The sequence below is a fragment of the Carassius carassius genome, chromosome 47 (genome assembly GCF_963082965.1).
Source record: "Carassius carassius chromosome 47, fCarCar2.1, whole genome shotgun sequence".
Taxonomy (NCBI): domain Eukaryota; kingdom Metazoa; phylum Chordata; class Actinopteri; order Cypriniformes; family Cyprinidae; genus Carassius; species Carassius carassius.
Window position 1 is genome coordinate 24002781 of NC_081801.1, and position 15303 is coordinate 24018083.

The 15303-nt window shown below is 37.6% G+C and overlaps 1 protein-coding gene across 1 annotated transcript in view; it reads left to right on the forward strand.

The window, feature by feature from the left end:
* LOC132130664 (gamma-aminobutyric acid receptor subunit alpha-3-like) overlaps nucleotides 1-15303 on the forward strand; it is a 149049-nt gene that overhangs the window by 50015 nt on the left and 83731 nt on the right. Inside the window, exon 4 of the mRNA XM_059542441.1 lies at nucleotides 5604-5824. Within this exon, the coding sequence (XP_059398424.1) occupies nucleotides 5604-5824 (221 nt within the window). The remainder of the gene's footprint in view (nucleotides 1-5603; nucleotides 5825-15303) is intronic.

A 15303-nucleotide genomic window follows, 5' to 3' on the forward strand; every position in this document is an offset into this window, starting at 1 on the left:
TCATATCAGTCAGAAAAGCAGTTCTGGCTCAATGATTAATTGAATGCGATTGTCATGCGCATCTTGTCAGTAAAGCCGGTTCTGTGATTAGTAGTAAATCTCCAGCATGTGCTTTTAGATGGAGCATCATTTACTACACAAAGTTGTAGTTTACTGACAAGCTACTCAAAATCGCGTTCACAATCGCAGATGATTTAATCGCGCGTTTAGGGAATCGAAGAAAGGGATTTCCTTGGTTTCTTCTGCAAGGTGTATTTGGAGATTCAGCATGAGAGCGCCCTCTGGCCTTTGGATAGAGATTTACTGCTGATTACAGAACTGTGCTTTACTGAAAGATATGCATGACAATCTCATTCTGCCTAATCGCGATTTATCACCTTTGTGATTTAATTTAAATTAATCGCGCAGCCCTCGAGCAGATAATTACACTTGCTCATTGAATCTTTCTTTCATAATAATCTACATAATACAGTAAGCTTTTATTCAACTCTGCATTTCTTCATTTCTAGTTCTAAAGTGACATTTTGAATTAGTAACTGTAAACCTGAGATTTGAATCTGTGCCGGGAGTAGTTCTACACACTTGTGCTGTCGAACTGTTGCATAAACACAATATCAAACTAGTAGTCATGGCTCTATATCAGCACAGCTGTGATTACAGAATATACACATTAGGTCATGTGCACTAACATCTAGCGCTTTATCTATTTGACACGTATTTGTTCTTTGTCTGACATCAGCTCTCTGTACAGCTCACTGAAAAAGCTTCAAGTAAATGATCCTCATTGGGTTGGAAAATGGTGGACATCTTAGCTTGTCATCACATTCTGATCAAATTTCTGTTCTTCACAAACAACTTGTCATAATCATTCTCATTAACAGTAAACTTCTGTTGCTTGTCCTATTCTGATTTGCCTTGAAGCAATAGTGTTGTATTTATTTGTCACTTTATGAAACCATGTTAGTGCTGACTCATAAGTTAACATCTACATACAGGTAACATCAGTATTGTAGGTTCTCGCTATGAACACGTTATTATTATAAAATATATGCAAATTATAAGAAAATAACCTTGAGCAGAAGTAGCGGTGTACTACACCTTCCATCAAAGTGTCACTTTTGATGGGTTAATAGCAAATGGCCTTTAAGTTGTACAATATTTGCATTTGTTTTTGTTTTGATCATGTTTTGTTGAGGAGAAGTATTGCCTTTCAAGCATAACCCTGTATACAGTATTAGCAAGAATGTATTGTGCAGATATCACTTACCAGGATGCCAGCCTTTTTTTTTTCTTTATATTTGCCTAAACACACACACACACACACACACACAATCTACACTGCACACTACTTAACGATTCCACTCAGTTGGTCTGTAGAAGAATGAATGTGTAAAATGTGCATTAATTTTAATTATAACATTGATTATTCAATGACCTCACTATGGTGCTTCTGCCTCAAACTCTGAAGGGGTCATTTTATGTTATGTATTGTTATGTTATGCATGTTATGTAGGGGCTGCAGTAGCTCAGTGGTTCATTTAGGTTGTCTACAAAACAAAAGGTTGGTGGTTCAATCCCCGGCTCCACCTGACCAAGTGTCGAGGTGTCCTTGAGCAAGACACCTAACCCCAGCTGCTCCCGACGAGCTGGATGGCGCCTTGAATGGCTGACACCGCAGTCGGTGTGTGAATGGGTGAATGTGAGGCAACTTGTAAAGCGCTTTTTGGATGGTCATGTGGTCTGTTGAAAGCGCTGTACAAATGCAGTCCATTTACCATGTACTGTTTAAAAAAAAATACTTTTACAGAATAATTCTTTATTTAAAACATTTACATTTAGTCATTTAGCAGACACTTTTATCCAAAGCAACTTAAAAACGAGGAGAACAATAGAAGCAATCGACCAACAAGAGGGTGATGATATACAAGTAGAAATAGAATAGAATAGAATAGAATAGAATAGAATAGAATAGGTAAGTGCTAGTATTAACCCTCTGGAGTCTAAGGGTTTTTTGGGGCCTGGAGAAGTTTTGTCATGCCCTGGCATTTGTGCTTTTTTCAGTTTCTTATACACATCTAAATGGCTAAAGTCTAATCTCACTGTAATCAGCACATACTGGGCTAATAATATTTGAGCAGCATGTATGTACATGATTGTGTTTTTGAGAAAAAAAAAATTTATGGGTGGTGAAAAATTAAAAATGTTAAATCACTTGAATAAGCCAATAAAATACATACAGAACATTGGTTCCTGGGATTTTTGAGAACTAGAGCTTGTAGCCTAGAATTTTTCTTTCTAAATTAACTGAAAATCATCTTGTTTACTCACTTACAGAAAACAATATATTGATTTACATTTTCTAAGACACTTTTTGTTGGTAAAAGTCATATGCGAGTAGGCGTCAACTATCATGAATATCATTGTGATTTACACCTGAGAAGACAAAGCCCTGCATAATGAGCCGCATAATGAGCCTTTCAGTCAGCTGTGTGACTGAGAGGGAGGAGTTACAAGAAAGAATGTGAGGACAAAATAAATCTATATAATTTTATGTTTGTAGTTTATTTAGAATATATTTAATTATCCCACAACAGTTAAAGCAGTTAAACAGTTTATTGGGAACAATCAAAGCTGACTTTCAAACTTAATTTTTCTGCATCATTACTCCAGTCACACAATCCTTCAGAAATCCTTTTAACTATATATATATATATATATATATATATATATATATATATATATATATATATATATATATATATATATTTGTTACATTTATATTATTTACATCAAGCTTTTGAATTGTATAGTATTGTATATTGTTACTGGGCAGGTGCTGATGAAAAATATGTGTCTAGACGGTTTTTGAAATTGACTAAAAATTCAGCTGCTCAAATTGAGATAGGTCATTCCACCAGCTGGGAACAGTCCAATAAAAGGTCTGTAAGAGTGATTTGGTGCCTTTTTGGTATGGCACCACAAGGTGTCATTCACTTACAGAACTAAATCTTCTGGATGGCGCATAAGTCTGAACATGCAAATTTTGGTATATTGGTGCCAGTGGTTGTCTTGTACGGGAACATCAGTAACTTAAATTTGATGTGAGCAGCTATTGGCAGCCACTGCAAATTGATGAAGAGAGGTGTGACGTGGGCTTTCTTCATCTCACTGAAGATCACAATTGGTCCACCCATCCCAATCGCGCAAGGGGTGTGGGGAAAAAGTGAAATTAGTGAAGAGGGCTGCAGAATTGGCAGTGTCCTCAGGTTTGATCCAGGTCTCGGTTAGGACCATGAGGTTCAGACTTGAATGCGTAGCAATAGTTGAAATAAAGTATGCTTTGTCTACAGCAGACTCGCAGTTTCAGACACAAACTGAAATGGAGAGTAAAGTACAATGTACAGAGCGTGATTTATTAGTATTAGTAGTAATAGTAGAGATTTAAAAGCACTTAGTGAGCGCACTTGTCTAAAACAAGCAGATGAGTACCTTACTCCTTAGCAAACCGAAACTGAAAAAAAAACATACAATACGCACAAGAACAAACATGACTTAAGCACACGTTTACCATGATAAACACAGTAATCAAAACCATGTTTCCTAACAATGACAACCACGCTAAAATGTAATGAGAAAAGACACAAAACACAAGCAGCTGTCCTCTTCTGTTGCTCAAATAGTTCTTCTAACAAGCACTTGCAAACACGGTTAATAAGTACATTACCTGACTTTGGCTACTCCTTACTACTTAGCAAACCAAAACTGAAAAACCATGATACACACAAGAAAAAGAGTGACTTCAGAATGCGGTTACCACAGTTAATACTAGGGTTTTGTATCACCAGCAAAGTCACAATACGATAAAGAGACCACGATGTGATGCATTTCACTATACAGGACTGCACTGAATTTCACCTCAGCAGAATTTAGTAAAACAGCTGTTTATTAAACACTGCATACTATAGTACCATTTCTAACTATTGGCAGAGCAATCAGCTGACCTCTGCTTTATGAAGGGTCTCCATAACTGTACCACGGTACAATATGGGTAATGGCATATGTTTCATGTTTACATTGGGCACTCCCCATCAGGTACAATATTCTGATTGTTTGCATCTTGTTTTTAAGCCCATATATAATAATTTATTCATTTCTTATAAATTTATATTGTAATTTACCCATTCTGATATATAAAAAAATACATACAATTTACATTGCTGGAAGGTTATCATTGCACAAATTAACACACTATCAATGTTAACCGTTTGAAAAGGTAGTCCTTGAAGTCCATTATAAGGAGAATAATCCTGTAATGTTTTCATCAAAAACCTTAATTTCTTTTCGACTGAAGAAAGAAAGACAAACATATTGGATGAAATTATTTTAATTTGAAAGTGAACTAATCCTTTAACTCATTCCTGTGCTTTCTGATGTAGATGTCATTTGATGTCAGCTTTCACTTCTTGTAATGTACAGACTACTTCTTAGGAACCGAAGTACTGTACTCACAAAACTTTAATCTGAAAGAACTTCAAATAGAAATCTGGAGCTTACTAAATAAATGATGTGCACCGGCATGCACATGACAAGCATACACGTTTTAATGCTGAAAACTCAACCCGTCATTCCCTGAGAAACATCCAGTATGAAACCTTCTACTGAAGCCTGGAAGGCATTTGTAATGAGTGGTTTTTATCTGACTTGTTTCCTCCCTGTTTTCAATAGCTTCTTGACATTTCTGATTGACTGGGCAACATAGATTTCCGTCTGTTGCTTCCCAAATATCTTTCCAGCAAATTGGACCTTGTGAAGCGTGACAAAAAGCTCATAGTTATCGGATGTAATGCAGAACATAAAACAAAAAAAGAGACATGTCCTGTAATTGTTTGTTGTCACAAACTCAGTTACAAGATTCAGTTACAGATCCTACTGAATGATTAATGTGGCATTTTAAAGATTTCAACATTCATTTTTAACATTGAATTTTCATCCATTTGTCATTATTTTTATTCATGGCATGAGTTGACTTATTAAATGTAAGAAGATATGATATGTTTTGATGTTTGTTCCCATAGAAAACCTGTAGAGGATTACCTCATCAATAATGGAAGCCTTAAAAGATGAGCGATTCTCATCACTGGAGAAGATGCTGTGGATTTGAGATGATTCCTATTCCCAACTCAGCAGAGGTTCACTGAGGACAGTGTCCCCTGTTCTGTGTTAGCAATATAGTCAGAGAGATAACTCTTGGAAAAAGCTTGTTTTTTCCCTCCAGTGACAGCTGTGAAAACGCAATCATTCGAGTTTGAACTTTTGAAGGAGCCTTTAGTATCTCGCACCAGCTAGGCTGCATCTCTCCTTAAAATGTGATGAATTATTGAGGTGTACAACTGAGAAAAACATCTCGACCAATCAAGGCCATCCGAGCAGGAAAATCTGTTAAATGTGAAGTCTGAGAAACAGTCTGAATCTTTTCCTGTTCTTGAGTCATTTGCCGAGATTGGAGAAGAGCTTCACATGCCAGCACACTTGGGGGTGAAGTGAAGTTTAAAAAGGGCTGTCAGAAAGTCTTAGAATGAAAGACTTTTTTTTCTCTCCTCTAGGAATACACAATTGATGTGTTCTTCCGGCAAAGCTGGCGGGATGAAAGACTGAAGTTTGATGGGCCTATGCAGGTCCTTCCACTTAACAACTTGCTCGCCAGCAAGATTTGGACTCCGGACACTTTCTTCCACAATGGGAAGAAGTCAGTAGCCCACAATATGACTACACCCAATAAACTTCTGCGGCTGGTAGACAATGGAACTCTTCTCTACACGATGAGGTATGACTTCAACTCTTGGTAGTCTCTGTTAATGCATTTGATGCATGTTGAACAACTTTATGTAGTGTTTTGCATAGATTCTGTTTTCAGTCTACAATGGAAGCAAGTGATCACACCACTCACCTGCAAACTACACAATTAAATGGTGAACTCGTGCACTATACAAGTATTCCTCTATCTGGCTTCTTGAATCTATTCGTTCGGGTGATTTTGAATTCAGCTGGACAGCAGGTTGTCAAACTGAAAACAAATTGTGCCTGAATTCTCCAGCCCTTTCAGATGAGCTGGCAGAGGTAGACTAATGCCTTCTTATCGATGGCGGACTCCGGATGAACGGGATGATGGGGAGCTGGCCCAGCCTGTGACCCAAGCACCCCAAGTACTTGATGAATGAGTCAGGAAATTGAATTGTTACTAGCTTGGCCAGGAGCTGTCCAGAGCAATGTGTTCAGCTGCCAGAGACAGAGTAGGCCAATTCCACCAGTATCTGGGCTGCTCATGCAGAGTCACTATGAGAGATTGGTCATCTATTTTTCTGAGCTAGGATGGGTTTTATCTTTTAAAATCTTTAACCTCATCCTGAATTTAATAAATGGCCATCAACCTACAGGAAAAGGCTACTGCATCATCATATTACCACTAATTTATCTGACCACCATAACCTTGAAGTTTCCCATAACATAAAAATGCACTATAACAAGAAAAACCCATAACAAGAAAAAGCTTTTTCTTGAAAGTATAAGGAATGGAGATTATTGAAGTGCTGCATAAACGGTTGTGAGAAACTGCTATATGCTTGAAAAGATTCCCAGGTCTATGCTAGATGTTGATCTGCACCCTGCAAGTTATTGCTGACTCTGCTATAGTTTAATGGTAACATTCCTCATGCATTAAACATACATGAATTTCACATTTACAATATGTGTACATAACTTACAAATATTCATGAAATCTTTTTACCCTGAAGTAAGAGAGAGCACTTGCCCGGGAGCCAATAATGTAGCACAGTAACACTGCTAATTCATCATGTACGCAATAGTCTGGATATATTACATTTTAACCATGTAAGATACAGTACTGTGTCAAAAACAGCACTTTCCAGTGATTTAAATTGATTCGCCCCAAGTCAATATACTGTTTTCTGTTAGGGTTTTTTTTTTTTTTTTTTTTTGCTTACATAAAGTGTTAAATCTCAGCAAATATGGATTTAGTCACGTATTCACCCTATCTCTGGTCTGTCATCTCAAGCATTTGAATTAAACAATACATAAGCTTTAATAAGAACTGCAAACCTAAGCGTTTTCCAATTCATAATAGTGCTTGTCCACAGGGATTATGATGATAATGAAGGTTCCACGTGGAATAGACACTATGGTGTGGCACACTAGATAAGGAAGGGCGATGCTGCTCTGTTCTCTTCTAGGCCCTGTTTCATATGATTTAATTTAATATGGCTTCAGTGCTCCCCAGGCTAAGAATAACATTTGAATTTGGATGCTTTAATGAAGGCTCATTGTGTTTGCCCATGGGAATAGTGTGTTGCAGAAGAGTTGTTAGCTAGAGCTCCCAGGGACAAGAACGGTGATGTTTCTGGAACATTATGGGCAAAGACATAATTGCATTGTAGAAGTGTATGGTTTATTTGGTGATGCCAAAAAAAAATATTTGGTTTGATCTTAAAGGATTGTAATTGTCTCTGATTATCTTTTGGAAGTGAACATAGCATGTAAATGTCAAAGCCAATTATTGGACATTTTCTACAGTTGCACTTTTCTGCACTCAGTAAAGTTCATTTTTTGAAGATTTATGATGCAGCTTTTAAAAATACCCTATCTTGGCCTGTTTAGTGTAGCACATTGTAAACCCTTATTTGTGTCTTTGTGTTGAGTTATGAGAAAAGAAAGAGAAGCTAAATTATTAATCATTGTCTATTGCCTTCTTACAGAAGCAAGTCTATTTTGGGCTCTTTGTCATGGTAGTCTTTTTCAAATGAAGTTGGTGTCAACCCTTTCCGCTTTCTTTTTTACACAGTTTATAATGTGTTTTTAAATGCGTTAAATTAGAGTCAGTCCAGGGCCGTGCAGAAAGTGTGGAAAAGAGAATATCACTGGCTTTAAGTGGAAGTGAAGCAGTCAGTTAAGTTAACATTATTTAGTAAATTGATTTTCACTTTGATTAAAAATTATATAACAAAGTGATTAATGTAATCATTTTAAAGAAAAAAGGATGCGTTATTTTGGAGTAAGGGGGTGTGATGAAAGATGATTCAATTCCAAGTAAAAGTGAGTTTATTGGTAAATGCATTAACAGAGATGATGATGATGAGATGAAACAATGTCCAGGAAGCAAATTCTACACAGGGATGCAGTAGTACAGCCCAGTCCAGACGTGAAGATCACGAGAGATGAGTGAAGATGGCAAAGATCCGGAAGTTGACGGCGGTAATAATCCGAGAGGTACTGATGAAGTGAAGGCGGACATGCAGGACAAACGAACAGGCAGCAACTGTAACTGGTCAGGCGGGAACAGACAGGAACATCCAAACAATGATCTGACAAAAGACAAAGGTGAAAACAAAGAGACTAAATAGACAGCGCTGATCATCTGCAGCTGGCGTGCTGATCAATCATGATAGGGGTGCTGATCAGACCAGTGTTCAGCGGCTCCACCCACACACACCAACACAAACACAGACAAGAGAGAGATGGCGAATTCATGAACCATGACAGTACCCCTCCCACTAAGAGCACCTCCTGGCACTCCCAGTGGAACCTACCTGTTGATTGTAATCATCAATAAGGGAGTGATCCAGAATGTCCCTAGCAGGACCACAACTTCTCTCCTCCGGACCGTAAGGGGATCGGCCTTAGCCTTAGTGCGCGACCCCACCTGGAGTAGAGTCTCATGGGCTCTGGTCCATGTGCGGCGACACTTCTGGACGAAGGCGTGAGCGGAGGGGACCGCGACTGCAGAATCCAGACTCGGAAAAATTGGTGGCTGCTACCCTAGACTATAGTCAAACGGAGAGAGGCCCGTGGATGACACTGGTAACGAGTTATGTGCCTACTCAACCATAGAAAGTTGTTGGCTCCAGGATGAAGGATTCTTATACATTTATTTTGTCCTCACATTATTTCTTGTAACTCCTCCCTCACAGTGGGACAGCTGACTGAAAGGCTCATTATGCAGCTCATTATGCAGGCCTTTGTCTTCTCAGGTGTAAATCACAATGATATTCATGATAGTTGACGCCTACTCGCATATGACTTATACCAACAAAAAGTGTCTTCGAAAATTTATATCAATATATTGTTTTCTGTCAGTGAGTAAACAAGATGATTTTCGCATAATTTAGAAATAAAAATTCTATGCTACAAGCTTCAGTTCTCAAAAGTCCCAGGAACCAATGTTTTTTATGTGTTTTATGGCCTTATTCAAGTGCTTTAAAGTTTTTTAAAGACTACGCGTCAGAGGTGGGGACAAGTCACACATGGCGAAGTCTAAGCAAGTCTCAAGTCTTAACCATCAAGTCTCGAGTAAAGTCTCAAGTCACAGTTCAGATAAATCAAGCAAGTCAAGTCAAGTCAAGGGTTCACCCTAAGCAAGTCAAGTCGAGTCCTGATAAGTTTCAAGTCAAGTCAAGTCACAGTACTAAAATAAATAGAGGTAAAAAAAATGTTGATACATATTTATTTTTTCCAAAGAAAAGATGAAATTGTAAACATATATAATGTATCTTATTCATTATACATTTGCAATATATATGAATCACATGTATATCTGTGCTACATTAATATCTGAAAATAAAATAAAATTGTGATTACACAAAACATTTAGAGTCTAAGATGCATAATCCAATCTGTCTAATTCAGTTTAATTGAAACAGTCTAAAATGTGTTGCATTTACAGAAAATAAGGTTTGCCAAGACATTGGCACTAAGCTGTGAACGATGGGGCCGCATAATAATCCCCCCATGACTGAACACACGTTCGACAGGTGCGCTTGAAGCAGGCACAGCTAATACCCTCATTGCGATTTGGAACAGTGAAGGCATTTTCTCCCTGTTCATTCCCCAAAACAAAAGGCAGTTCTGGCCATCACAATTGTCCAGGTAATGGTTGATCTGGGCCGCAGGGCTGAAATGAGTGGATTTCTTCTGCTTTTTGTGGTATAAGAACAGCCCAGTTTCATCACCTTTGATTTGCTCTTCTTCATCTCCATCACCTGTCTGTTCCATATTGGTATGCTCTGCCTCCTGGACAATCAGATCTAAAACACAAAAATGTAAAAAAACAAATAAACCTACACAACATTCTAGAGAATTTACTAAATGTTCTGACAAAATGTTAATTGCTGTAGTTTATTTAAAAATATTTAATTTTAAAGATTTTTTTAAGCAGTCAGAAACTGAATAAATGATTCAATGTCTCATTTTAATACTTATACATGATAACTGCTCTCTCTGGGCCAGCAGCAGTGCCAATGCAGAATTTAATGTTTGCTGTGATCGTACTTTGAACATTGTCATTTAGGAATAAGATTACTTGGGTGTTTAAATCAAGATTGCAAACTTTTAATGGTTTATTATGCAGCACTTCCAATTTCTGAAAATAAATAAATAAAATACTACTAATAAATGTAATATTTACAAGTATGGGGTCTCATTATAGAATTAGCCTATAACTTACTTTTTACTTCCATGGTCAACTGCTCCTTCAGCTTGTCATCCATCAACCAATACATCATGCTCTATCCACATAACCCCAAAGGCTGGATCAAGAACAGCTGCTTTGACATAAACAGGATCAGAGAATGGCAGGATTCCTTCATTGGTCTCTGGCTGAGACATGTTTACATTGACAAAGATTCCTTTGAATCTTCTCTGCAGTGATCTTTGAAGACTGTGGATTAGGTTGACCAAGTATTGTGTTCCTTCTTTCTGATTTTCCAAGTGATTGTTGAGGGAGAGAACACAGGGAATCACAGCACTTATTGTTACAACTTTCTCTCCCTGAGTGAGAGCAGTGGCATCAGTCAAGGGCTTCAGAATGTTGACCAGTTCTTTAATCTGAGCCCACTCTCTTAGAGTAAAAATAGTCGCTCTGTGCCCTCTAACATCCAAGACCTTGCACAAAGTTTGGTAGTCACAGCTAAGCAAGGACTTCAACTGCCGGAAAGTCGAATCCATCGAGTAACAACAGAAGCAGGCACTCCACGTTGGCCAAATTCTTTCTCAAATTCCTTCTTAAAAGAAGTACTTGTGTGGAGCAGAGAACTGATCCGCGATGCTTTGGCCAGAGCCGAACTGACAGCCCTGGTCTCTTTAAGACCATCACCAACAACCAATTGTAGTGTGTGTGCAAAGCACTGTAGTCTATGCTGACTTTTGGAGGTCAAGGTCTCATTCAGCCTCTCCTCTTCATCCACTGGAAGGGCATTCCAAAGTTCTGCATCATCAAGGCAGTCATCATCATCCTCATCTGCTTCAGCTGAACTGGGAAAACATGTGGTGAATGCCTTCTTCATATTTGAATTGTCACAAATTATATGATCAATCTTTTGTTTGATTTTATACTGATCACATATTTGTTCAAATTCTTCACGAATTCTCTCTCCCGTATGTGACCCCTTGAAGCAGTTGCAAGCTAGTAGATGAGATTTCAAAGTTATAGCATCTGCTGCAGTGTTCATCCAGTGAGCAGTGACACCAAGGTAGCCTCTCATTCTTCTGTCTGACCAGATGTCCACAGTGACGGACAGATTTTCAACTGTGGCCATTTCACTTATTAGTTTTGATTGTCTCTCAGACACCACAGTGTCAAGTCTTGAGGTGATGGTTCTGCGGCTCACTGCAGTATATTTTGGGTCCATAATGGAGAGAAAGTGAATGAAGTGCTTGTTGTCAGTGATAGACAGGGGCATGTTGCAATTAATGATCAGATCAGATATTATTGCTTCTGTAATGGCTTTTTGTCGAGGATGGTTGACTGGATATGTAGTAGTCTGGGGCACAATGAACTGTGACATGGATGGCTGCTGTAGATCGCTACAGTGTATCTTGGATTTGAGATATTCATCATATCTGCATAGATAAAAAAACAATCAGGGAAAACTGTAAACATTAACATTAACTGTTAACATTAAAACAAATTTATTTTCGTATGCACAAACATTCTTTACATTTTTTAAAATACTGTAATTTAAGGAAAATCTAAATATAAATTAATTTAAGTGATGATCATTTACTGATGTATTCACGTAAAGTTTGGTTCCAGCATTCACACATTATCATATGTTTACACAGAAATGTAAATACTTGTAAGTTACTGATAGAATGTAAAACTTAAGCATGTATAAGGACTAATAATCTTATAAACTAATTATTGTGACTGAAAAACTGCCTAATATGTAATTGCGCTGAAATTATTCTTGTCTGTATGACCAAAAAAAAAAAAAAAGAAACTTGTAGGTGCTAGTGATCACATCGGCGCCTCCGTGTTAGCCTGTCATGCAGTATGGTATCAGCGCAATGCTTTTTAGTTTCCACACGCAGTCCACTAACACTTGAAAATGTGCACATTTAATACAGACATTATAGCCTACATGTAATATATGGAGCGTCCCGCTCATTTTAAGATGCCTATCAAAATCTAAATTCAGGCTACGTCACTGTTATAGCCAAAGACCCCAAATAACTATTCCAAATAACATCTATTTACGAAACGTATTATAATGATAATGGTCACATTTCTAATAAGAAAAAAACATAATATGCATCAAGGCCAAATTATACCAAACATAAAAGATTAATTAATTACATTATCGTTATAGATCTTAGTGACACTGACAAGAAAGAGATGACTTTCTTACCTTTCCTTGTGGTTCTTGAAATGTCGAATGAAATTTGACGTTGTGGTTGTCGTGTCGGATATTTTTGCGTTGCATATTTTGCATCTGGCAAATCTTTTTTTATTGGCACGGTCCAGTTCAAAGTCCTTATAGCCAAACAAGACTATTTGTGGAGCTCGACTAACATTACTGTCTTCCATGTTTGGCGCGGTTTGAATTGTGCAGCGCTAAAGGCACAGACGCTGATTAGTGGTCCTGACGTCACAATTTTTTATTAATTTTATTGCTGTTTGTTTATTATAAGTTCAAGTCATTGTCGAGTCTTCCACTTCAAGTCAAGTCAAGTCTCAAGTAACTTGTTCTCAAGTCAAAGTCAAGTCAAGTCATTTTCATACTTTAATCAAGCAAGTCGCAAGTCCTGAAAATTGTGACTCGAGTCAGACTCGAGTCAAGTCATGTGACTCGAGTCCCCCACCTCTGCTACGCGTAAAATTTTTTTCACAAAAACACAATCACGTACATACATGCTGCTCACATATTATTATAGCCCAGTTTGTGCTGATTACAGTAAGATTAGACTTTAGCCATTTAGATATTTATAAGAAACTGAAAAAAGCAGAAATGTCAGTGAATCATATTTTATGTTCACCTGTGAATACAATTAATTTTCGTGCTGTTAACAGATCGAACCAGTGCCACTTCCTCAATAAAGTTTATCATTCTCAAGTGTTTTAAATCAGTTTAAATATTAAAGTATACAGAATATATTTCAGTGCGGTACTTATACGCGGTGATAAACCTTTTCTGAAAGAGATTTAAATGCGTTACTCACGCGTTGTGATAAATCATTTCTGTTCGCGCTGCCGCACACACATAGACACAAAGCCACAGCTTGGCTCGGATAGCACGTGAGTAAGGCCTACCAAATTGAGCTTTCTTTCATGCCTTCATCAGCAAGTGCAAACAAAGCACGTTGGAATGACAGTCTTGAGGAGTATCCATGTAAACAATTATTGTTTCCAATCCACACTTTACCCAAACCAGCAGGTTCACGACTTCTTCAACCCCTAATAGGTCCTACTGCCTGGTCCCATTGCCATTAACTGTATGCTCTAATGCATAGGCAATTGCACTTATTATGGACTTTACATTGTTTTCTAGTTCATCTTCCTCCATTTAAAAATAAATGTAAAGAAATGCTTATATTACTGCAAGATGGCGGTGCCCTTGCTCCAAAAGTTATACCAAAACATCCCTTTTTCTTTAAAATGGTTACATTAATCATGTTTGTTATATCTATATCTATATATATATATATATATATATATATATATATATATATATATATATATGGTAGAGCATTGCGCTATCAAGCGCAAGGTTGAGGGTTCGATTTTAATTATATATTATATATATATATCATTTTATTTTTTTATTAAAATGGAATACAATATAACCTATATAATATATATATATATATATACAGGTGCTTCTCAATGAATTATGATTTCGAGGAAAAGTTCAATTATTTCAATAATTCAACTCAAATTGTAAACTCATGTATTAAATAAATTCAATGCACACAGACTGAAGTAGTCTACGTCTTTGGTTCTTTTAATTTTGATTCACATCTCAACAAGTCAGAATATGATGACATGCCAATCAGCTAATTGACTCAAAACACTTGCAAAGGTTTCCCGAGCCTTCAAAATGGTTTCTGACAATCATTGACACCCTTCACAAGGACTGTAAATCACAAAAATTAATTGCCAATAAGCTGGCTGTTCACAGATTGCTGTATCTAAGCATGTTAACAGAAAGTTGAGTGGAACGAAAAAAATTGTGGAAGAAAAAGATGCACAACCAACTAAGAGAACTGCAGCCTTATGAGGATTGTCAAGCAAACTGGATTCAAGATTTTTAGAGAACTTCACAAGGAATGCACTGAGGCTGGGGTCAAGGCATCAAGAGCCACCACACACAGAAGTGTCAAGGAATTTGGCTACAGTTGTTGTATTCCTCTTGTTAAGCCACTCCTGTACCACAGACAACGTCAGAGGCATCTTACATGGGCTAAGGAGAATAATAAATGGACTGTTGTCATTGGTCCAAGTGCCTTTTTTCAGATGATAGCAAGTTTTGTATTTCATTTGGGAACCAAGGTCCTAGAGTCTGGGGGATGGGTGGAAAAGCTCATAGCCCAAGTTGCTTGAAGTCCAGTGTTAAGTTTCCACAGTCTGTGATGATTTGGGGTGCAATGTCATCTGCTGTTGTTGGTCCATTGTGTTTTTTGAAAACCAAAGTCACTGCACCTGTTTACCAAGAAATCTTGGAGCACTTCATGCTTCCTTCTTATGACCAGCTTTTTGAAGATGCTGATTTCCTTCTCCAGCAGGATTTGGCACCTACCCACACTGCCAAAAGCACCAAAAGTTGGTTAAATGACCATGGTGTTGGTGTGCTTGACCGGCCAGCAAACTCACTAGAACCGAACATTCCCTCATAGGGAATCTATACAGACCAAAAAAAATGCAGATGAGCTGAAGGCCACTGTCAAAGAAACCTGGGCTTCCATACCACCTCAGCAGTGCCACAAACTGATCACCTCCATGTTATGTTGAATTTTGAT